Raw genomic sequence first — 26012 nt, 5'->3', positions numbered from 1 at the left:
GAGTAGGGACAATTAGAGCTCAGAATTATGACACAAAACCAATGCTATTCTTATTTTCTCCTCCTCGCGATATTGCCCTTATGGGAAAGCTGTCTTCTTTGCCCCTTCTCCATCACCGAAGAGACAGTATCCAAATGCACATCTTTCCTCAGATATTTGCACAAAGATGGGCCTAAAGTTTACTGACTTCAGTCCATACCCATGCATCTCTTCATTGAATTATTTGACAAAATAGTTTTCACAAGCTACCAACAGGTTTACCTTGAATATTCCAGCAGAAACTCTTCCCTGGGGTCTCGTTTCAATCTCTGGACATCCCTGGAAGAGAAGAAATCCTTCCTGGCATTGAGTTCAAACCTCATGGTCTCAGTTTCTTACATTTCACCTGGTTGTAACCTACGTAGGTCTGAACATTTTACATATCGGGAAACAGTATGCCACACCTGGATCTTCCACTCTGAGAACCCAACACCCTAGTTTCCTTCCTTCCTTCTTTCTTTTTTTTAATTTTGAGGGGGGGTTTGAGGTCTCTACATAGCCCTGACTGTCTTGTAGCTCAGTTTATAGATCAGGCTGGCCTCAAACTCTCAGAGATTCACTGCTTCTGTTGCTAAAGGCTTGATGAGTCAGATAACACCCAGCTCAGGATGGGGAGTTCAGATTCGGTGATTCAGTGGACCACTGTCAAATGTTCAGTTTCTGTTAAGGCTCAATAGCCGGCCAAGAGTAGTCTCTCAAAGGGATAATAGTCTGCAGATTGCCACAGAGTCTTTCTTCAAAATCCCAAGGAGGCTCCTCTGCGATTCACCTATAAAGGCCTTTCAAAGTCTACAAACAGCATCCCTGTCTGCCAAGCACCACTTGGTGTTACGAGTAGTTTTTTTCCCTGCTGGTCTGGTCCCACTGCCGCACCAGCTCCAAATAACACACAGAAATGCTGTATTAATATATAATTCTGTTGGCCAGTCACTAGTTTCTTATCGGCTAGCTCTGTCTTAAATATTAACCCATTTTTTTAATGTAAGTGCTTCCACGTGGTCTTATCTTACTGGAGAGAGGGGCTGGCGTTCTTCTCTGTCCTTCTCTCGAGTCTCCTCCCTACTACTTCCTCTCTCCTCCTACTCTCCTAGTCCCGCCTATCTTGCTTTCCTATTGACCAACAGTGCTTTATTCATTAACCAATAAGAGAATCATATTTACAGAATGACATCTGCCATCAACTGGGTCTGCTGGATCATGTGGTCCAAGTGGCAGAGCAGTCTGCACAGCAGCCTGGACCTGTTGAAGAGCCTTCTCCTTCTTCTAGGCTCCACTCAAAGCTAGTAGATTTCAAAGCTAGAGTCACTTGTTATATGGGCTGGAGTAACACCCCCAAGTGATAAATGTGCTGTTTCCAGAATCTAAATAGGCCCACTACCCATTGTGCTTATTTCTTGGTGGTGAGTGGGGCCAGGTTCACCTTAGAAAAGGGTTATCTCACATGCCCCATACCACTGGCCTCCTGGAAATTTCACTGAGATAGAGGCTTCTTGAGTTTAGGCTGGATATTCTCCATCCTCAGATGTACGTATATGCCTTCTCAACAAGTCCAAAGTGGTTGCCATTTCCTGCTCATTTGGTCCATTCAGCATAGAGTCATCAATATAGTAACCAGTGTGATATCTTGAGGAAAAGATGGAGGATCAAGATCTCTCTGAACTAAGTTATGATACAGTAGTGCCGAGAGCTGTGCAGATGGTGGAGATCTATCTCAAGAGATTTCAGAGAGGAACAATATTAGCAGCTTGGCTGGAGACTATTGTGAGATTTTTGGTAAAGAATGCAGCTGTTTTCTGCCCTTGTCCTTAGAATCTGCCTGAAGCTAAACTGAGAAAAAATAGCTTAATTTTTCTGGCAGAGGAGAGTTCAAGACAGCCTAATATTGACTCTGATTAGTCAAATGTTTATTAGTAATCACTCATATGCAGGTCTACATTGAAATAGAGCAAGCAGGGCAAAAAGAAATACAAAATGTACAGTTTAAAGAGAAATGCATCAGGAAATTTAATGTTGGAGCCAAGGCTTGTTCTGAAAGAGGTAAGTAGAGGCTAGTAAAATAGTGATAAAATAGAATACAATAAGATAAAGCAAAACAAATCGGAATAGGACAGAACAACCAAGCAAGAAAAATAGCCAAAGAAAAAGCATATAACCATGAAAGCACACAGGAATTCCACAAAAGCACAAAACTGGAGAACACAATATGTAAGCAAAGGACCCATGTGGTAGAAAAAAAATGCCCCGACTTAACATTTTGAGACAAAGAACCTCCAAACTTGCTGCTGAGTTCATTTTGTATGGCATGTACTTCTGGGTCTGCCCTTAGAGCCTGCCCTTAAGAGTGGTTTGTTTTCCCAGTGAGACGGTACTGTATTTGTCTTTCTGGGTCTGGGTTACCTCACTCAGGATGATTTTTTTTCTGAGAATTTCATGATTCCATTTTTTAAAAAAATAATGGCTGAGTAATATTCTGATGGGTAAATGTATCAACTTTTCTTATCCATTCATCTGTTGGTGGATATCTGGGTCGTTTCCAATTTCTGTCTGCTATGAATAGAGCAGCAATGAAGATAGTTGAGCAAGTGTCTCTGTAGTAGGATAAAGTCCTTTGTGTATATGCCCAAGAGTGTTATTGTTGGATCTTGAGATAGGTCAGTTCTTATCTTTGTAATGAACTGCCACACTGATTTCCATAGTGCCTGTACAAGTTTGCACTCCCACCGGTAATGGATGACTGTTCTCCTTACTCCAGATCCTCAGTGGCATGAGCTGTCATTTGCTTTATTACTCTTGGACATTCTGATTTGTGTAATATGAAATCTCTAAGTAGTTTTGATTTGCATTTCCCTGATGACTAAGGATGTTGAACATTTCTTTAAGTGTTTGTTGGCCATTTGAATTTCCTCTTCTGAGATTTCTCTTTTCAGATCTACACCTCATTTTTCAATAGTTTTTGCTTTCTTTTCTGGATGTCTAGTTTTCTGAGTTCTTTATATATTTTGGATATTAGCCCTATATAGGATGTGTACTTGGTAAAAAACAACTTTTCCTATTCTGTAATCTGTTTCTTTGTCCAAATGATGGTATCCTTTGCCATACAGATGCTTTCTGCTTCATGGGGCCCCATTTATTAATTGTTGCTCTTAGTGCCTGTGCTATCAGTGTTCTGTTCAGAAAGTCATCTCTTGTGCCAATGAATTCGAGACTGTTCATCACTTTCTCTTCTACCAGATTCATTGTATCTGGCCTTACAAGGTCTTTGAACTATTTGGAATAAAGTTTTGTGCAATGTCATAAGTATGGATTGATTTGCATTTTCTTACATGCAGCTGTGTTCTTTGAGGAGCATCATTTGTTGAAGATGCTGTCTTTTTTTTTCCAGTGTGTATTTTTGGCTTCTTTATAAAAAAGCAGGTGTCCAAGGTGGGTTTGTTTTGTTTTTGTTTTTTATTACTATTGCTCCATAGTACAATTTGAGATGAGGAATAGTGATAGTTCTCCAGTAATTCATTTATCATTAAGGATTGTTTTTAACTATCCTGAGTATTTTGTATTTCCACACGAAGCTGAAAATTGTCCTTTCAGGTTCTGTGAAGAATTGTGTTGGAATTTCGATGGGGATTCTATTGAATCTGTAGTTTGCTTTTGGTAGGATGACCACTTTCCCTATTTTATTCTTATTGATTTGCAGGCATTGGAGATCTTTCCATCTTCTGATAGCATCTTCAATTTCCCTCTTCAATATCTTAAAAGTTTTATCATACAAGTCTTTCACTTGCTTGGTTATTTTTATATTTCATATTATTTGAGCCTATTGTGATATGTGTTATCTTATTGATTTCTTTCCCAGCCCTTTTGCCATTTGTATACTGATTTTTGTGTATTAATTTTGTATTCTGCTACTTTTCTGAAAGTGTTTATCAGATGTAGGATAATTAAAGATACTTTGACTTCTACCTTTTCAATTTGTGTCACCTTGATCTTCTTTAATTTCTCTAGCTAAGATTTCAAGTACTATGTTGAATAGATAGTGAGAGAGTAGACAACCTTGTCTTTTTCCTGATTTTAGTGAAATTGATTTGAGTTTCCATTTGAGTTGATGTTGGCTATAGCTTTGTTGTGTGCCTTTATTTTGTAGAGGTATGCCCCTTGAATCCTTAATCTCTTTAGGACTTTTATCATGAAGAGATATTGGATTTCATCAAAGGAGTTTTCTGCATCTAATGTACTGATAATGTGGTTTTTGTCTTTCAGTCTCTTTATATGGTGGGTTGCATTCATAGATTTACATATGTTGAATCATCCCTGCATTTCTGAGATGAAGCTTATTCAATCATGGACAATCTTTTTGATGTACTCTTGGATTTAGTTTACAAATACTTTATTGAGAATCTTTGCATCTATGTTCATGAGGGAATTAGTTAATAATTATCTTTCTTTGTTGGGTCTTCGTATGGTTTGGGTATCAGGGTAACTGTGATCTCATAAAATGAATTGGGTAATGTTCCTTCTGTATCTATTTCATGGAATTATTTGAGGAGTACTGACATCAACTCTAAAAGTCTGGTAAATTTATGCACTAACACCATCTGTCTCTGGGCTTTTCTTTCTTTACTACTTATTTATTTATTTGGTGGGAGACTTTTAATTATTGCTTCTGTTTTTTTTTTTAGGAGTTATAGGTATGTTTAAATTTTTTTTTATCTGATCTTGATTTAACCTTGGTAGATGGTATATATCAAGAAAATTATCCATTTCTTTTTGGTTTTCTAATTTGGTGGAGTACATGTTTTTAAAGTATGCCTTTATAATTCTCTGGATTTCCTTAATGTCTATTGCTACATTGTCCTTTGCCTCTAATTTTGTTAATTTGGGTTTTCTCTCTCCACCTTTTAGTTAATTTGGTTTAGAATTTGCCAATTATATAGATTTTCTCAAAGAATCAACTCTTGATTTTATTAATTCTTTCTAATTTTTTTCTGCTTTATTGATTTAAATTGTGATGACTATTTTGTCTTCTACTTCTTTTGGGTATGATTTATTCTGTTTATTGTGGAGTTTTTCAGGTGTGCTGTTAAGTTACTAATATAAGATCTCTCCAACTTTTTATGTAGGCACTTAGTGCTATGATCTTGCTTCTTAGAACTGTTTGTTTCCCATAAGTTTGGGCATGTTGTGTTTTCATTTTCATTCAATAGAAAGTCTTTAATTTCTTTCTTAACTTCTGTCTTGATCCACTTTTCATTCACTAATGAGTTCTTCAGTTTCCATGGGTTTGTAAGATTTGTGTCATTTCTGTTGTTGTTGATATCCAGCTTTAATCTGTGGTAGTCAGATAGGATGTAAGGAGTTATTTCAATTTTCTTGTATCTTTTGTGCCTTCCTTTGTGTCCAAGTATGTGGCCAATTTTGGAGAAAGTTCCCTGGAGCTGCTGAGAAGACGATATGTTCTTTTGTGTTTGGATGAAATATTGTGTAAATATCTGCTAGGTGCCTTTGGTTTATGATGTCAGTTAGATCCAGCATTTCTCTGTTTAGTTTTTGTCTGGATGACCCATCTATTGGTGAGAATAGGATATTGACATCTCCCACTATCAGTGTGTGAGGGTCAATATGTGATTTAAACTGTAGTAGTGTTTCTTTTATGAACTTGGGTGCCCTTGTGTTTGGGAGCATAGCTGTTAAGAGTTGCAATGTCCTCTTGGATTTTTTCCTTTGATGAGTATGTAGTGTTCTTCCCTATCTCTTCTGATTAGTTTCGGTTTGAAGTCTACTTTGTCAATAAAATGGCTACACTAGCTTGTTTCTAGATCCACTTGCTTGGAATATCTTTTTCCATCCTTTTACTCTGAGATGATGTCTACCCTTGATGTTAAGGTGTATTTCTGTGATACAGCAGAAGGATAGATCCTGTTTTTGCATCCATTCTGTTAGTCTGTGTCCTTTTAATGGGGGAATTGAGACCATTGATATTGAGAGTTATCCATGGACAGTGTTTGTGGCTCCCATTATTTTGTTGTGGTGTGGGTGTTTTTTCTTCCCAGCTCCTTCTATAGTTTTGGATTTGTACATAGATACTGCTCAACTTTGGTTTTACCATGGAACATCTTTCTTTCTCCATCTATTGTGATTTAGTGTTTTGCTAGCTACAATAATCAGCTGGTATCTATGTTCTCTTCAAGTTTGCTTAGCACCTGTCCAGGCCTTTCTGGCTTTTAGAGTCTTCATCAAGAAGTCAAATGTAATTCTAATAGGTCTGTTTTTGTATGTTATGTGGTCTTTTCTGTCGAAGCTTTTAATATTCTTTCTTTGTTCTGTATGTTTAGTGTTTTGATTATTAAGATACAAAGGGACGGGGAATTTATTTTTCTGGTCCAGTCTACTTGGTGTTCTGTATTATTCTTGTTTTTTTTTTTTTTTTAATTTTTTTTCTTTCAGGCATCTCCTTCTTTAGATTAGGAAAATTGTCTTTTATAATTTTGTTGAGAATATTTTCTGTGCTTTTTAAAATTTTTATTTACTTATTTATTTTGGGTTTTCGAGACATCGTTTCTCTGTGTAGCTTTGGAGGCTGTCCTGGAACTTGCTCTGTAGACCAGGCTGGCCTCAAACTCACAGAGATCTGCCTTCCTCTGCCTCCTGAGTGCTGGGATTAAAAGCGTGTGCCACCAACGCCTGGCTATTTTCCATGCCTTTGACCTGGGTTTTTTCTTCTTCCTTTATTCCTATTATTTATAGGTTTGGTGTTTTCATGGTGTCCCAGGTGTTTTATGCCTGGATTTTGAAAGCTTTAACCTTTTCTTTGACACAGGTGTCCATTTCTTCTCTCTTGTTTTCAATGCCAGAGATGGTCTCTCCCGTCTTTTGCGGTCTGTTAGATGAAGCTTGCCTCTGAGTTTCCTATTTGAGTTCCTAAATTTTTCATTTTCAGTTTGGATCTTCTTTATTGTTACTCTTTCTACTTGTAAGTTTTGAACGATTCTCTTCATTTCACTCCACTTTTTGTGTTTCATTAATGGATTTATTAATTTTTTCTTCAAGTACCTCTAACATATCCCTAATAAGGTATTTTGAGATCCTTGTCTTGTGCTTCAGCTATATTGACTTCTCGGGCCTCCTGTGGAGGGTTGGCTGGGCTGTAGTGGAAACAGGTCATCCTGGTTGCTATTGATTGTGTTTTACACTGGTGTGTTGGCATCTGGGTATGGGATGGTTGTAATTCTGGGTGATGATGTCTGGTCTCATCACTGTTGGGTTCATGCTCCATTCTTTGGTTTTCAACTTCAGAATTATCTTCATAGTGATCTTTCCCAGTTAATTTCTAGAGCCTAAGTCTTTAGCATTTATTTCCATTTCAGTGTCAGCTACCCTGCCTGCTCCTTGGGTCTGTTTGCCATCTTGCTATGCCCAGAAGACCACCACCAAGTCTTCAGAGCATGGCTGGTGGAAGGAAGAACACTGGCAGGAGTCAGGAAAGACTTGAGTGTTCTTGCTGGTATTTTCTGACACACAGAGATGCTCAACACATCTATGCTGATTGACTGGATACATAAACGCCTTCCTTCCCCAAAAGACTCGAATCCCCCGTGCAGTCCGCACACCTAGGAGGGTATACCGGTTGCAGATATGTTTGTGCAGGAATGACATCAGTGGTTAATTCCTTTGGACCACTGATAAGAGCAAAGCCACTATCAGTCATTAACGAGCGTCTGGACAAAGGAGGCAGTGGTTGAGAAAGGGAGGGAGGAGGAAAAGGCCTAGAAGCCAATCTAATGGCACTGAGCCAAAGGCTGGGCCAGGAATGACTGTGGGTTCAGAGGTGGCAGTTCCAGAGGAGCTGTGAGAGAGGCTGCTCATCCTGTATTGGAGATACAGGCCTTTCGTCACCTCCCAGACCTTCATCGGCTCCACAGGTCTGTAGTAAAGCCTGTGCTCTTAGGCCTGGCATTCAAGAGCCTTAACTCTGTTTCACTTTCACCCTGCTCACCCTGCTCACCCTGCTCACACTCCTCACACTCCTCACACTGCTCACACTCATGTTCCTCAGCCAGGTTCAACAGCTGGCATCGTTTGCCACCCCCTTCTCCACACACCGGGTGCTGCAACACCTCAACCTTAATCTGCTGTTCCCAAAGTCTGAAATATCCCCTCCCCCCAGAGTAACAACCCCCCCCCCATCCTTCAGGACTCAGGAAACACTGCCTGTCTGTGAAGTATTTCTTGCCATCAGAAGGCCTTTCCTCAGTTCCTCTAAACTTAGTCACAATACCTTAATCACCATACCTTAATGACCTTAGCGAGCTCCTATGTCTATTCCGAGAGAAAAGAGTTGAATTGAGCTGGGATATCTTGCCTTTTAAGTAACACTAAGTGTTAACACTTTGGATTCTGACATTTTTATTTTTTTTCTTAAGAGCGTCATTGAGATAATTTACACACCCTTTAGTACTTTTTAAAGATATGATGTTTCATGACACTTTGGTGTGCATGTAAGAAACACACAAAATATCCCATTGCCCCCCAGCTTAACATGCAAACAAAATAAGTTCACAGGTCCAGGAAGGGCGATTTGCTCAAAGCCGGAAGCTAGACCAACTGCAGAGCTGGTTCTAGGGCCTCAGTTTCCCTGTCTGTCAAATATACGTGAGTATTCACAGGTGCCTTCATGTGAGCAAGCTGAGGCTGGGGTAGGAGGGGCAGATGAGGAATGAAAAGTTTCACCTAGAGGGTTTAATGCAAGAAAGGGGCCGTTGGGGTGGGGGGGTGTCTTTCATCAGCAAAGCCACTCTTCTAGTTTCTGGTTAAAATTTTCATCCTCTTTCCCTCAGGCAATGTTTTCCACCAACCGTGGGACTGTTGGAGGCTTCTTCCTGGCAGGCAGAAGTATGGTGTGGTGGCCGGTAAGTTTTCTCTAAAAAAAAAAAAAAAACCTTTTTTTTTTTTTTAAATTTACTTTTCGAGATTATAATGTAATCACATCATCTCCTCTTCCCTCTTTCTGCCTCTAAACATGCCCTCTTTGCACATTTTCAAATTTATGGCCTCTCTTTTCATTAATTGTTGTTATAAGCATATATATAAGCATATATATATATATATATATATATATATATATATATATATATATATGTTCCCAAATATAGCCTGTTCAGTCTGTGTAATGTTACTTGCTTGTATGTTTTCAGGGCTGAGTATTTGGTATTGGATAACCAACTGGGGAAAACGATTTCTCTTGCTCTCTGCATCCCTTAGTTGTCTGTAGTTATTTGTGTAGGACTGAGGCCCCGTGCTCATTGTTATGGTTCCTAGGAGTCACACCTGGGTAGAACTGGTGTTTGCTTTCCTCCTTTGGAAGCTTGCATGAACCCTTCTGGTGCCATGAGAGCTAGTCCTTAGGGTGGGACATCCAGGTCAGTTTCAGCTCAGGGGCCTTGGGGCGCTGTGACTGAAGTACATGGTGTCTTCAGCAATGAGAACTTCCCTTCCACCTCTAGGGGGCAACCAAGGGCAATAGGAATAGTCAGTCTAAAATGTTCTGGGAGTCTGTTAGACAACCTCGCCCATCACACCTGGTGCTGGAGTTATGGTTAGGAGGCCTTTGGCTCTGGAGGGAAAATTTTTCTTTATGTATTCTGAGTAGTAATCCTCTGTCAGATGTATGATTGACAAAGGGTCTCTGCTACCCTGTGGGCTTCCTCTTGGCTGGGTTGACTTTTCTTTAGCTGGGCAGAAGCTGTTTAATTTTAATTTTATGAAGTCCTACATTTAAAAAAGTCCTGACTCTGACACTCCTAGAAGGGGAAATATCATCAAGCCTTGTTTATAAGAAAAGAAATGGAGTTATGGTGTGTCTAAAATCACCTTGATCTGTGTGGGGTTTGGTTTTGTTATGGATTGGGTTTTGAAATTTTCTTTCACCATGATGAAATTGTATCTCTATTTGTTTGTTTGTTTGTTTATTTTGAGACAAGGTTTCTGTGTAACCCAGCCTGTCTTGGAACTCTCCCCATAGACCAGGTTACCTTCAAATTCACAGAGATCCTCCTGCCTCTGCCTCTGCCTCCCAAGTTCTGGGAGAGCCACCACCACCTGGCAAATCTCAGTTTCTGATCTCTGGGTCTTGAAGACACTAAGGTTGGAGACTAGGGACACACTCCTTTAGGAGATTTTGTTTTAGGGCAGGTCTGGAGCAGACTGGCTTTGGGCCCAGGGTTGACTGATGGGAGAGATTAGCCACGCCCCCCCATCAGGGAGGGGTTTGTGTTTTTGTGAGGTTTCCTTATGAACCCCACAGAACTGGATTGTTCTGACAGAGAAGTATGGCATTGTTCTGTTGTGCAGAATCGTTACCTTCCTTGGTGACGCTGACATTTGACTCTTCTCCAACCGCGGTTTCCACCTGAGGTTTCCTAAGACTATAAAATAGTTCCAGGTGGCTGGACCTTAAGAAAATGAGAAATGGCTCAGCGGTTAAGAGCACTTTCCTCTTTCGTGGAGGACTTGAGTTCAGTTCTCAGAACCCACAAGGTGGCTCACAACTGCCTGTGATCCCAGTTCCAGGGTATCTGATGCCCAGGTCTGCACGGGGTACACTTACATGAATAAAAAATTTAAAAATGGTTTCTCACGTTTTCTGTGTATCTGAGTCACCTGTGACAGCACTATACAGCACTCCAACTGTGCCAGGCCAGCAGTTCATGAAATGGGACTGTAAGATGTAGAAGAGTGCTCAGGTAAATCTCTCAATCGCCATTATACTCAGTAGTGTGCAGAAACCAGAAATTGTTGCAAATGAGTCCCTTAAGTTAACTTTCATGTGGATCATGTGAACCAAACCTGGTTTATACTCACATTTATTTATGCTATTAAAAATCACCAATTCCAGTTATATAGGAGCCATATTCTAAAATGATTGATGATGAGTTATATAGTAAAAATAAATACACATAGAAGTCATGATTGCGGTATTCACATTGGTTAAGTCTTGTAACAGTGGCATGCTATAGGTTTAGTGAAGGGTGTTTTCTTTCCTTCATGTTATTATGTATGTCTTTTTGAATTTTTACTTTTAGTTACATGCATATGTGTAAGTCGGTGTGTAGGTAGGTATGTGCATATGTGTTTGGGTGCCCAAGGAGGTCAGAGACATCAGGACCTCTGAAGAAACCTGATGCAGGTTCTGGGAACTGAACCCGGTCCTCTAGAAAAGCACTATGTGTCTCAACTTCTGAGCCAGCTCTCCAGCCCCCATGGTATGTCTTAAAGATAGCTGATGGCTTAGATGTGACAAAATGTGGTTTTATTGTAAGTATCCATATTTGGGGGTTACTTCCTCCCCCAAAACTCAACTTTTTTTTTAAAGGGGGAATCTGTTAACATTTTGTTTAATGACAAGGTTCTATTGACTTAATGGAGTTTAAAAACTGCTAGTTTGGAGGAAGAATAATCCTGGTGATTTCCTTTCTAAAATTTAAAATGGCTTATAAACACTGTCATATCACACAGCTGTAAGAAGGAATCAAAAGAAAGTGTGGCAGGGCGTTGGTGGCGCATGCCTTTAATCCCAGCGCTCGGGAGGCAGAGGCAGGCGGATCTCAGAGTTTGAGGTCACCCTGTTCTACAGAGTGAGTTTCAGGACAACCAGGACGACATGGAGAAATCTATCTTGAAAAACCAAGGTAAACCCCCTGAACAAGGGTCTCAGCTAGAAGGCCTGGGCAGTCTAAGGGACCTGGGGCAGTGGAACCAGGATGTATCCCTGGTGCACAATAGGACTTTGGGGGCATATCTTTCATGGAAGGATACTCCTTTAACCTAGAGACAGGAAGGAAGGCCTAGCCCCTACTCCAAATGACTTGACAGATTTAGATGACCCCTCCTGGAGGGCATCACCCTACATGTGGAGTGGGGGGGATGGGAAGGGAGGATGGTTGGGGGGGCATGAGAGGGTGGGAGAGAGTGAAAGAGGGAGGGAGAGGGAACTGGGATCGTTATGTAAAATAAAAATTAAAAAAAATAAATTAAAAAAACCCAAAGTAAGTAAGTAAGTAAGTAAATAAGTAAATAAAAATGTGGCATGCAGGGAAGCACATATTAAGAATTCCTTTCAAAATGAAAAGTATTTTAAACAGCACCCAAATTATTCTTAATTTTCTAAGGTAAATTAAAAAGTCAATCTAGCCTGTCATTGGTCCCTAAGTTCATAATTAGTATATCTGTTCTCAAATATGTTGACCCAAGGACCTCAGAGGAGCCAATGACTCTCATACGCACTATGACAATCGTCTCCTTGGCACACACCTGTCACCTGTCTTTAGTACAGTTGCTCCAAGAAGGAGTTGTAGGTAGCCAGAGAAACTGCAGGAAGAGCCATTGGTGTTGATACTGAGACAGGGAGCGAGTTCCAGGAAGCTTATGGGCTGAGCTTTGAAGGGGAAATCCCCACTTCCTCGCTAGAGGTAACAGAAATTGAGATGTGAGGCCCTAATTAATAAATAGCCCGGAGGAGGACCTTTGTTTTAGAGGGGAGTATGGACACACCCGTACATTGACAGCCTCTGTGGAAGCATCAAGTCCAACAGTACTGAACTAACCAACCCCCTTTGACTCAGAAGCAAACGGCTGCACCAGGCCAAGGGATTTGGCTTCCCCTGCTTTGCAACATTGAGCAAATTGTCAGCCTCTCTGAGAGAGCTTCCTTTGCCGTGTGAAGCAATCAGGTGAGCTAGAGTATGCATGGATACTACAGAGGTGTAAGTAGGTGAGAGGGCTCGCGTGGTAAGGACAGCGATGCAGGAACACTGGCCAGTCCATACCTTTATTTTCAGTATTCAGGGGGATGAGGCAGGAGGATCCTGAGTTAGAAACCAGCCTACGCTACACAGAGACCCTTCCTTAAAAGAGGGATTGTCCTTTAATGCTCAGAGTTTGTCTCATTAGCTAATAATTAAAAAAAGGAGTGCATCACAGTGTTTTGGGGAAATGCAAAGAAGCCAGATCTCATCTTTGCAGGTAAGATCTCTGCAGGGCTTCAACTCTGCACAAAAACATGCGTGGGAATTACACAAGTGAATGAGTGTAGCTGTGTTCCAATAAAACTTTATTTAAAAAAGAAACCAGCAGAGGGCCCACTTTGTTGTTTTAAGGACGTTGTATAGTCTCAGAACAGAGAGGCCTTTCTTGTCCATTCTCCGTTTTGTCTCTTTTTTTGATTTTTTTTTTTTTTTGTCAGTGGAGCCCTTGCAAGGCCTTCCTGTTTGATTCCTGAGTGATCTGGCTTGGTAAGGACAGGGAGGAAGACAAGTCACTGCATGGTTTGCACAGAGCCGGGACCCCTGTTCTTCTGGTCGCTTAGGTCTTGGGAAAGACATTGATGAGGCCAATAGGTATAGTATAAGGTTAATCTGAAAACCAAGTTTTTCAATTATGGCTAGAAAGAAACCCCAGTGACAATTACCCTTAAGGAAGAGGGCGGTACCTCAAACTTTTAACAGTCTTAGGAAATATACCTGATTTTATTATTTATTTATTATTTTTTTTTTTTTTCCAGGCAGGGTCTCACTTTGTAGCCCAGGATGGCCTTGAATTCAAGATCCTCCTGCCTCAGCCTCCTCAGTGCTGGAATTACAGGCACGCATCTTCATGCCTAGCTTAACTTCACTTTTAAGTTAAGTCTAAAACCTAAACATCAGACTGAAGCTCAAATGTTTGTCATGCCACCAGGGGGCCAAGAATGCCAGGGGAACGTGGTAGGCTGTTGTGGTAGGTACAGGGAAGAATCAGAGAGGCAGAGAGGAAACCAGGAAAACTGACGTGGGGGAGGCTGAGAACAAGCAAAGGGACAAAGTTCCGGGAGGAAGCAAGCAGCAATGACAAGTAGCTGGCCCTTTAGATGCCCGGGGGGGGGAGGGGGGAGCGATTTTTGTCTCATTTGCCACCCTGGCCAACTCTGCCCTCTCTACCTGCACAAAGCTGCCTGTACCCGTATTTATCCCTACTACCTGTGATGAAGGCCAATCCTTTCCTTTTTGTAACTTAAAAAAAAAATTCCTTAAGTGTGATACCTATTGGCAGGCCCCACACCTCAAGCAAGCCCTTGATGTGAAAATGGGCTTCATTAAAGAAAGGGAAGAGGCAGGCTTGTCTGTAGGCTGCCATGCCTGGCCTTCCTTGGTGGCTGCCTGAGGCGCTGGGTTGTCCTGCTCTCTGGTGCAGGCCTCACATGGCTAAGAGTAGAGGAAGTTTGGGGAGTGAAAAGCCTTTCTAAAACTTCTCCTGATTTCAAATCATTGCACTTATATCTTTCAGTTTCCCGGTGGTAAAACTCGAAAAATAAGCCTTGTTCTGATGACGGTCATGCCACGCCAGACTTCTTGGGATGGCATTATGTGGGCCACTTCCTCACGACCTCAGGCCATTCGTTACTTTACTTATTTAATTTTTTTTTTTTTTTTTTTTTTTTTTTTTTTTGAAAGAGGTCTTCTCTGTGTAACTGGCCTGGCTGTCCTGGAACGGAACTCACTTTGTGGACTAGGCTGGCTTTGAACTCACTGAGATCCGCCTGCCTCTGCCTCCCGAGTGCTGGGATAAATGGTGTGCGCCACCACACCCAACCCAATTTATTTTTTCCTGTTTGAATCAAAATGTGGCACTTCCCACAGTGAGATTTCCTTTGCAGTGAACGTTTTCGCCCCCACCGGCCAGGCCAGTTTCTGCCTTCTCAGGCCACCGGGTTCCTCTCCCTGTTCTCTCCATCCTCTTCCTCTTTTTCTTCTCATTTTCCTCCTCTACCACCGCCTTCTCTTCGGCTCCTTGTTCTTTCTCTTCACCCTCCATTGTTGAAGCCTTTTCCTCACTATTCTTTCCTATTCTTAGTTACCTCTCAAGAGCTGCCTCCCCCTCCCCCTCCCCCTCCTTCATCTTGAATAGGGTCTCACTCTGTAGCCCAAGCTGTCCTTCCTCAGACTCTTGAGTTCTGGGATTTCAGGCGTGTCCCACTACACCGGGCTCAACATCAACTGTTGTGTCTTATCTGCAGCCCCACATCTGGCTCTGAGGAGCTTCTTGGACTGGCATATGGCCACATCCTGCCCTGTGTGTTCTTTGTGTTTCCAGGCTTCAGGTGACCAGTGTGTAGCCCAGTTCCTGGCGCTGAGTCATTACCTAATCCCTTGGCCTTTCACTTCCCACTGTCTGTCTTCCTAGTGTTTTCTAACAGATTAGCCCTTCTGTAGTCAGAAAAGGCAAGCAGAATTATAATCAATGTTTCAAGTTGGTTGAAGCAAGAGTGCTGGAAGTGTCTGTTGAGATGGGCTGTTCACGCCATCCGCGTTTTCCTTGCCTACCCGTGGCATGAGGCATATAACAGAGTTAGCTGCAGTTTTATGTAACGTTTGAAGCAAACTCTATATTGTGAAGACCATTTACAATTAAGAGCAAAGATTCTGGAGCCAACCTGCCTGTTCAAAACCTTAGCTCAATGCATCCCTACCGGCATGGCCTTGGGTGACTCTGTCTCTCTGTCTCAGTTTCTTCAGTGGAAAAAATAGAGATCATCACACCTACCTTATTTTATTTGTTCTTCTTGCTGTTTTGAGACAGGATATCACATAGCCTAGGCTGGTCTTGAACTCCCGAATCTCCTGCCTCTACCTCCCATTGATTTGAATCAATACATTCAAATATTGGGTGGAGTAGAGAGGGTTGTTCCTTAACCTGAAAGGGAGACAGGGCAGACCTTTCAGAGGACAGGGCTTTTAGGCCAGGACCAGAAGGGACATAAAGGATCAGCCAGAAATGAAAGATGTTGATGATTTGGATAAATCAGTCACCCTGAGCTGATCCTTGAGATGTCACATTGTGTCCTGTAAATATTCATAATTATTATGTATCAATTACAAATGAAAAAGAATAGAGAAGCCATTCGTTTGAAAATCAGAAGTGAGCAATTTAAGAAAAACAACCCAAAACAAAAAACCCCAAACCCTCCTTTGGAACTTAAAAGTTCCTTAGGAACTTACAACTCCACAACCAACTCATGGGCCTCCAGAATGGTCAAAGGCCCTAGGGCTGGAAGGAGCATGTGAGATTTGAAGATGGAAGTGAGGGCCAGTGTGGGAGAGACACAGTGTCAGTATCCCATGCCCTCTGAGTGAGGGACCCTGAGCTGCTAAGGATTCCAAAGAGAGGCTCATCTAGATTGGCGGCTGGCTTGTTGACGTAACCTTTTTGATCTCTGATGCCGTTGAACAACTTCACTTGCCTTTTGTACCGAAAATCATTGGGAAAGCACCAATGGTTTCCTATTTTCTCCTCCCTTGAGTAGGGAGAGATGTGTACAGAGATAATGACTGGAAGGCAGTCATTGTTTCTGGGGACATGAACTCACCCAAAGTAAACAAATTATGAAGACTCTGGAACAAAGCTTGTGTCTAAATGTTTGCCAGAGGTTTAGAAATAATATTCCTATTCTGAATATTTGAGCCGTACTTTATTTTCTGTCCAAAGCCAGGAAGTACTATCCCTGAGAGATAACAAAAGTCAAATCTCTCCAAATTTTACATGTTGAAAAGAGATGCCTTAGTCCCAGTACTTGTGAGGCAGAGGCAGGAAAATCTCTGTGAGTTTCAGGCCATCCTGGTCTATATAGTGAGAACAAACCAAGACCACAAAAACAAACCAAATCAAATCAACCAAAGAAACACCACCCCAAACACAAACAAACAAACAAAATATGCCAACCAGGATTAGCTAGGAGTTCTGAGAGGGAGAAGGGGAATAGGAAAGCAAACACAATACAGACAAGCACAGAGATATACAGGAGGGTCTTACTCCAGTGTCCCTCTAGGGACATCTGGGGGAGTGTAGTCTGGAAGGAAGAGGGAGGAAGCCAAGTCAGTGTGATTATGTCTTCTCTCCCTGGGCCCATAGACTCCTGTCCCCTCAATTATAGAACTTTGGACAAGTCATTCTGAAATGCGAACCCTCAGGCCTCTCCTCTGTAGTAAAGAGGGAGGGAATAATTCCAACCTTACAGAGTTGTTGTGGGCACTCAGTAAGATAAAGGCCTAATAGAGACATCACAGAACTTAGTGGTTTTCTTTCTGTCTTATTCTGCCAGGATGCTGCTCTCAAAGAGTGGTACCCAGGGTAGCAGCATCAGCAAGACTCGGGCTCTTGTTAGAAACCTAGACTTACTGAATCAGAAACTGGAGATGTGTCCCAGCAATTCGTATTAATTAACCTTCAGGTGATTCTGATGAGACTCATCTGATAGAGATAGAAGATGATATATTTAGAAGATACAGAATGGTTAGTTAAAGCTGAATTTCAAACAACCAAAACACTTGTACAAGTGTATGCCAAATATGGGATAAAGCCTACTTATACAACAGCATTCCATAGTTACCTGAAATGCAGAGGTGAATGCACATTTCGTGTCCTGGGGGAGCTCACGTTTGAGCATCACCGGATGGCTCTGTCTAGCATGGCCCAGTGAATAGAGAGGAGGCCCAGGGATCTAGATAGCCTTTAAAGGGGAGACCTGAGGCAGGAAGCAGAGAGCCAGCTCCAGATACTGGATATTTTGGGTATGGCATGGACTTTAACAAAGAAAGTGGTTGCCTGAAGCTAGCTGAGAACATTTTCCTTTTGAGCTATGATGCTCTTGTTCCTGAACGGAAGTCTTGGTGTCCCTCAGGAAGTGCAGTGTAGTCTGTAAACACACGTGTGGTAACAGCATTATCAGTACTTTCACAATGGCATGTCTTTGTAGGGACAACTGAGTCAGAGTGCCTGAAAGTCTTCCCTTTTCTTTCTCGAGACAGGCTCTCATGCAGCCCAGGCTGGCCTCACACTTGCTATATAGCCATGGCTTGTCTTGAACATCTGATCTTCCTACCTCTGCTTCACAGTGTTGAGATTATAGGTACACTCTACTCACCTGGCTGGCAAAGAAGGATACTTATTCTTGGTTTAGAGTAGAGGGGATTAAGTTCAAAGCATTAAAGCAACTGACTTCAGGGCCTGTAATTTGCTTTGACAAAGGCAAGATCAGAGGTTGGAGAGCGCTCCCTGTGCTCAGGAGAAGGAGCTGATGCCTCTTTCCTGTGTTGTCAAGCGTGGCTGGGTGTACACAGGTTGCTGCTTTCCTTAGGTCATGGGGGTAAAGGTAAAGTCAGTGTGTGATTTGAATCACTTTTTTCCTCGGTGATATAGTTTAGTTTTCCTTTGAAAAGAGCAAGGTTGAGTGTACTTACCTCCAGGCTCTAACGTCAGCTGGATTCAGATGTCTGTTTTCTACTTCTCCTCATGCAAAACGTAATTGTAGTTAGCAGTCAGTGACCTTTACCACATCTCTTCATTTCTTTGTCTAGTTAGGTAGCTAAATAGTGTGAGCCTGTGTACATACTTGTTCTGGTGTGCATGCCATGCTTGTGTGTGGAAGTCAGAGGACAACTGATGGGAAATGTCCCCCTCACCCCCCACTTAGCTTCTGGGTGTTGAACTCAGGTTGTCAAATGTGACAGTGATGTCCCTTACCTGGTGAGCTGCCTCACCAACCCTTGGTGACATTTTTACACAACACCAATGCTGAACTTGCCTGCCTGCTTTGTTCTCAGCCTTCAGGCTCTGTCAGTCAATCCGAGAGAGCGATGGGGAGTCTAAAGACTTGTGTTCTAATAATTAAATTTCATAAAATTGTGAAAAATTAGAAAAGCCTACAAAGTAAAATAAATATGTGCTCTGTGTTTTCTCTTCCAAACATAACCATGCCAGAATCTGGATATATATATATATATATATATATATATATATATATATATATATATCCATCAATTTATGTATATACATGTACACACACATGCACTTAAATATTCTGAGGACCATATAGTGCATAGGCTATATTATATGAAGCTATCTTTTGTGTTATTTTGAAACAAGGTCTCTTATAGTCCTTGTGGCTCCAAACAATGTGTATCTGTACTCCTGACATCTCTGTCTGCACTCTGAAGTGCTGGGATTACAGGGCGCCCCACCAGACCTGTCTGCATTTTGATTATTGAGACAAGGTTTCTGACATAGCTTAACTGATCTGGCACTCACTGTGTGCACTAGGGCAGTCTGGAACCCTCCTGTCCCAGCCTCCTGAGGTCTGGCATTGTAGGCATTGCTACCATGCCTGCCTGTATGCTACTTCAGCTTACAGCTAATCAGAATGGTATGGAGGAAGGAGTTGCGTTTTTATTTTTAAATTAGAAATACCACAAATATAAGAGAGTTGATGTTGCTGGGTCCTAATGGCTCCCCCTGGACAGGGGGTGAGGAGGTGCGTGCCAACGACACAGAGAGTCAGGCGAAAAGGGACACAGCAGTCTCCTTAGCAATATTTCATGGCCTCATTGGCTAGTCACAATCAGGACATCTGACAGTGCCAGGCAGACCCCAGTTTGGCTATTCTGTGTCTGGCAGGCCTTAACTTCCTACATGACTACTTACTTGTTAACAGCAAATCACTGATTGGTGTTTCATAACAGCAATAGAAACCCTAACTAGGATAACAAGCATAAGGATTCAGATCCCCATGTAAAATCTGGCACAACAGTTCACTCCTGTAGATCCAACTCTAGGGACAGGGTATAGGGTAGAGTTTGGCGGATCCCTGGAGGTCATGTGATCCCCTTTTGGGAACTCTTTTTTATTCCATATGGGACAGTATGCCACTACATAGCCAGGCTGGCTTGGAACTTGCTATGCTGCCTGAGGTTGTCTGGGAGTGTCCACTTCTTTAAATGCTGTGGCGCCCAAATCTGGGGATCCTTGTAATCCCATCCTTGGGGAGCTATGTTGTTTGAAGAAGGTTTTCCCGAAGTCTGCTGAGTCACTTCAGGAGATTTCCACTGGAACGGTTTAATGACTTGGCTGTGACCTGAGACCAACTTGGGAATCTTGAGTTTAGCAGTTCTGGGGGTTCAGAGGTGAGATAGTGAAAGCCGCTTTCAGACCGTGTGCTGAGTTTTGACATGTGACTGAAATGATAGTGTCTCCCATTGGGCAGGATAAATACCATGGTTACAGACCTTAACTCTGTAACTCATGGTTACAACTCTGCAGATAAAGGGCAGGCATTTAGAGAGAGGCGTTTCTTTCACACATACTTTTTGTCCACTTGATCTTAGCATGCTGTATAGCCAGAGACTGTTTCTGCTCCCCAGTAAATCTGGGTGGTAGCAGAGAAGTTGCAGTCTCAAAAGTCCCCGGCAGAGCTGGAGCTGAGGAGCCTACAGAAGACTCTGTGGGCAGCTCTGGTTCCAGCAGCCCATTTCCAGGGCTGAGTTACTCACTGAAGGCATAGTCATCAAGCGATGTCTGTCTTTGGTCCTGGAAATAAGTGTAATCCCATTGCTTTCTAGCTCTAACGTTAAGAGCAGGGAGAAATGATACAGCCAGATGTTTCCCTTTAGGTTGTAAGTAGTTTTTTCTTAAGAAGAGACTCACAGGAAATCATTCAGTTTGTGTCAAACCCTGGAGGGGCCGAAGTGAAAACTTTGATGGTAGAGTCACTCACTGTACTATGGAAAACTGAATTGGTCTTATCAGAGATCTAAATTGCAGTAAGAGGAAAGCTGTCCTGGGTAAATGGTCCAAATAATTGAGGGGCATTAGAGGGACTTGGACTCCTGCCAAGGAGTTGGTGCTGGTGGGAGGGGTTTGAAAGATTTGGTGCTACCAGACTTGGTTTTGGTGACATCTCTCTTCCTGGCTTACAGATAGCTGTTGCCTTCTGGGTCTTCATATGGCCTTGTGTGTGTATGTGTGTGTGTTCGCGCACGCGCACGTGTGCATGTGTGTGCACATGTGTATGCATGTGTGAGTGTGTGTGTGTGCACATGTGTATGCATGTGTGAGTGTGTGTGTGTGTGTGCACATGTGTATGCATGTGTGAGTGTGTGTGTGTGTGAGTGTGTGTGTGTGCATGCGCGTGCATATATGTGAGGGGCAGTGGAGGGTATATCTTCTCTTCCTTATAAAGACATTAATCTTATCACAAGATTCCACCTATATGATTTCATTTAACCTGATAAACTTCAAAATGATCCCGTGTCCAGATAAAGTCATACTGGAATTTAGGCTTTGAAATATAAATTGTCTTTAAGGGTCAAGTGCTTGTCCTCTGGGGTGAGATGGGAGGAAATGGATACTGACTAGTGATTGACCCATGACAGCTGTTAGTAAGCCATCGCCTTGATTGCCTTCTGAGTAACTGTAATAGGAGAAGTGGGGAGGCCTTCAAGTGCTGTGAGTACCAAATGGTAAGAGAAGGAGAAACAATTCCAGCTGAAATGTGAAGCTCAAGCACATTTATGTGAGGGGAAATTAGCTTTGAAATCTTACTGAGTTCCAAGGGTTCTTGCTGGGCTTGGAGCTTTCAGGACGCTGCTTAGTGGGCCCATGGGAGCTGGAGGTGGAGAGGACCCAGAAGAACGTCTCTGATCAGAATAGAGCTGTGCTTTGCAGAGATAACCGAACATGTGGGTGGGTGGGGATGACGAATGGGAGGGAGAGACTTCAATTGACATAGAAAAATGCTGGTGGGATGTCCCAGTGGGTAAGGCCATCTGAAGACCTGAATTTAACCCTGTGGACCCACCTGGTGGGAGAAGCAAACTGACTCCTGTACGTTGTGCTTAGGCCTTCATGTGCACACCACAGCACCCACACACAATGCACACACATGTGCACACCACAGCACCTACACACAATGCACACACATGCACACCACAGCACCCACACACAATGCACACACATGCACACCACAGCACCTACACACAATGCACACACATGCACACCACAGCACCTACACACAATGCACACACATGTGCACACCACAACACCCACACACAATGCACACACATGCACACCATAGCACCCACACATAATGCACACACATGTGCACACCACAGCACCCACACACAATGCACACACATGTGCACACCACAGCACCCACACACAATGCACACACATGTGCACACCACTGCACTCACACACAATGCACACACATGTGCACACCACAGCACCCACACACAATGCACACACATGTGCACACCACTGCACTCACACACAATGCACACACATGCACACCACAGCACCCACACACAATGCACACACATGCACACCACAGCACCCACACACAATGCACACACATGCACACCACAGCACCCACACACAATGCACACACATGCACACCACAGCACCCACACACAATGCACACACATGCACACCACAGCACCCACACACAATGCACACACATGCACACCACAGCACCCACACACAATGCACACACATGCACACCACAGCACCCACACACAATGCACACACATGCCCCTGGGTACTCTTCCCTCTCTCTCTCCCTCCCTCTCTCTGTCTCTCCACAACCCCACATAGTCTTGTTTGGAGATAATGGCAGTCAGCCAATGGCTAGCAGCCAAGAGTGATGTAGAAAGAACCAGATGGAACCCTGCGCCCTTGCAGAGATTGGGCTCAGGCTCCTTTGCAGCCTGGGGAGGAGAACCTGCAACCTGCAGGGCTCCTGGGCAGAACTGTACTTCAGCAATGGGAATGGGAGCAGTGTGGCAGCCTTCATCTCTATAATGGTGGCAAGGAAAATGTACTGCTGGATGCCCAGCATGAGTCTGGATGAAGTAGCCCTGAGAGTCTTCACTGTGACAGCCCACCTCGCTCCAGACACCAGACACTCACAGAGCGGAAACAGACGGCGCAGCACTGGGGAGAGACAGCACTCTGACCGAGGAGGATTGCATTGAGAGAAGAAGAGAAGTTGAAAGCATCTTGATGAAAAACAGACTGGATGTGGGGTTGGTCAAGTCAGCCAGAAAATATCTGACTTCAGCCACTCCCAGCGAGTTCCTTCTTAAACACCCGAAGAGCACAGCTACTCTCAGCACGAGAAACACAAGTGTATGAAGACAGGGGCGTTGAGAAGTCGGACTTTCTGCAGGGTCTCCTTTTATTTCTGTTGCTGTCTCACCTGCTGGCCTAGATTGGGGATCTACATCGGGAGGTGCCTGGCAACTCCCACTAGTCCCTCTGATGGAGGGTTGCATCTGATGTGGAGGAAAACGCTGAGAGATCAGCGAGAAGAAGGAGCAAGCCAAAGCCACCTTTACCTCATTAGCTTCCCAGCAGAAAAGAGAGCCAGTTCCTGTTTCTGTGGGCTTATACCCTCCCTCCCTCCAGCCATCTCAGTTCCTGTTAACAATCTCTACCCTCTGATTACAGAGAAGCTTTATTTGTACAAGCAAGACATCACCAGTCACCATGCACCCCCCCTCCCCCCCCCCCGTGCGGCCCCCACTGAGCTCCTCTTGCTTTCCATGGATTCCAGCCTGGGTGTCCACTGTGTGTCATCACTCCGCTGGCTTTAACCCCATTGCTTGTACTTAAATTTTGTACAATAAGCAAATCTGACCACTTTAAAAACTGGGATTGGGCCGGGCATTGGTAGCACACGCCTTTATTCCCAGCACTCGGGAGGCAGAGGCAGGCAGATCTCTGGGAGTTCGAGGCCAGCCTGGTCTAGAGAGCCAGTTCCAGGACTGGCTCCAAAGCTACATAGAGAAACCTTGTCTCAAAAGAAAAGAAAAGAAAACAAACAAACAAAAAACCAAAAACTGAGATTGGAGAAAAAAAAAAATCTAAATCCTAAAAACAAAAATAGATGTCAACAACATTGTGGAGACAGAGGGGGGGTTTGTAGCCGATTGAGCACAGGTCATGGGGTGGGGTGGGATCAAGTCTGGAATGAGGTCAAAGCAATCCTCCTTACATACATGAACCCAGTCAGATCCCAGGATGTTCTGTACCAGCAATACTTCCCTGACTTTATTCCATCTCTTTCTCTGAGATGCCCTAACGGCCACCTCCCTGCTCAGTCTGTATAACATTCCTTACAAGTTTCCTCTTCTTAATGCCTGGCATTCACCTTATCAGCCTCGGTTAAGCTTTCCCTCATCAACCCCCCTCCCCAAACAAGGCTGTGGGCTTTGTTTTAAAGCATAAACAACCAGTCCCCAAGCTTGCCTTTGCCACAGCTAGGCCAGCCCACCATCCTCACTCACTCTCACCCAGCTGCAGAGGTGGCCTCCTGATTTTACACTCTCTGCACAGGATGTGGTGGTAAAGGCTCAGCCTTGCTCCTGAGCGGCTGGACTCACAGGACCCTCCGGGTACTCTGGTGGGCTGTGGGACTTCCCGGTTCTCCTCACAGTTCTAATCAAGTTCAAAAACGACCCACAGATGGTCTGACGTGTACCATCTGAGTCCTGTTGCTCCTTCAAACCTCTCTTTGCGTTTTTTGTTATTTCCCAAGTTGCAATGCCTGCTGCGGGAATTGGATCCACAGATGTCAACGTAGTCAAGACCCCAGCTGGCCTCTGATTGTTCATGTCCCTTCATTTGGCTGACATGTCCCTTCTTCCATTGTCCCAGACTGAGTATCCTGCTCACCTAACTTATTTATTTATTTATTGCAGATCGGAGCCTCTCTCTTCGCCAGTAACATTGGAAGTGGCCACTTTGTGGGACTGGCGGGGACAGGAGCAGCCTCAGGCATTGCAATGGGTGGCTTTGAATGGAATGTGAGTAGCTAAGCCACTGTATCCTACGGGTAGAAGGGGCTGGTATCATCAGTTCCTTCTTCATTACTGTGATGAAATGTTAGAGACAGATGAACTTTATAAAGAAAAGATACTTAGTCAACAGAGCTGAAGGCTGAAGTTTAAATAACATTGTGTAGGCGTTTGTAAGGCTCCCCCTGGACTATGTAACCTCAGTGTGGATGGCGAACGATGGAGGGACATGGCCCACAGCAGGAAGTCCCTTTAGAATTACTGTAGAAGACACTTTCCCAGTATGCTTCCCTACCTCATAAAGGTGCTGCCAGCGCTCTACACTGAGGGCTGAGCTTACTGTATGTGATTATAGCAGTCTCTGCAGCCAGCACAGTGTATGTTGGGAGGACCTTGAGATCTTATGGGACCCTCAGAACCACCCTGAGTGCAGATTTTTTTTAATCTTTAAATTATTTATTTTTTACATTCCAATCCCAGTTCCCCCCCCCCCCACCCCATCTGCTTCTGGGTTTCCTTCTACTGTTGGCTCACATGCTTTTCCCATAGGCCAATCAAGTACCAAAGTCTATCCTTGTCACTTAGGAAGGAGGGGGGAGGGAGGGAGAGAGAGGGGAGTGGGCATTTCTCTATAGCTGTTGAGGATCTCTTAAGAGAGGCCGAGATGGGTAAGTTTTCTTCTGATCTGAATTTACCTCTTGTTTTGGTTGCAGGCCTTGATTTTCGTGGTTGTACTGGGCTGGATATTCGTTCCAATTTACATCAAGGCTGGGGTAAGTATACACTCTGATATCTTTCCTCATCAGCAAACCCACACGTGAACTTGATCCTTTTGGAGTCCACAAGGGACTTTATGGCACAAATGACAGAGAATAGTCTGGATCTGTTTTCATTCCTAGGTTTTAAGGTAGCTCCTGACTGTCTGCAGGGGCTCTGTTCAGTTCAAGTTCACTACTCTTCCATCTAGGAAAGTCCCTAAGGGACCCTATCTCACTCAGAGCCTCCCGCCCCAAGCATCCTACACCATTTCTCAGGGTGTGCTATTGAGCTATCCTGCTATGATCTTGTTTACTTCCTTTGACAGAGGTTGAGAAAAAGATCTAACCCTTCAATATGCACAACATCACCTCCCATTCGGAGCATGTGGCCGACCAAGCGTAGCTTTATCGTCAGCTCTTAAGTGACATATATAAGCACCTCCTACATGTCAGTCTATACATTGGGAGCTAAAGGTGATACAGGCAAACTCTGCAGGCTATACCTTCTGAAGGCTTGTGGTTTGTTTTTTACTCTTTTATACTTTGGGTCTTTTGGAAGACTTGCCAC

The 26012-nt window shown here is 43.5% G+C and overlaps 1 protein-coding gene across 1 annotated transcript in view; it reads left to right on the top strand.

Moving 5' to 3' along the window:
- Nucleotides 1–26012, top strand: part of Slc5a1 (solute carrier family 5 member 1) — a 69063-nt gene that overhangs the window by 2813 nt on the left and 40238 nt on the right. Inside the window, exons 2-4 of the mRNA XM_051200301.1 lie at nucleotides 8868–8939; nucleotides 24591–24695; nucleotides 25400–25459. Of these exons, the coding sequence (XP_051056258.1) occupies nucleotides 8868–8939; nucleotides 24591–24695; nucleotides 25400–25459 (237 nt within the window). The remainder of the gene's footprint in view (nucleotides 1–8867; nucleotides 8940–24590; nucleotides 24696–25399; nucleotides 25460–26012) is intronic.

The sequence above is a fragment of the Phodopus roborovskii genome, unplaced genomic scaffold, assembly GCF_943737965.1.
Source record: "Phodopus roborovskii unplaced genomic scaffold, PHOROB, whole genome shotgun sequence".
NCBI lineage: Eukaryota > Metazoa > Chordata > Mammalia > Rodentia > Cricetidae > Phodopus > Phodopus roborovskii.
Note: the sequence above shows the minus strand (reverse complement) of the source record. Positions and strands in the feature narration are given on the sequence as shown.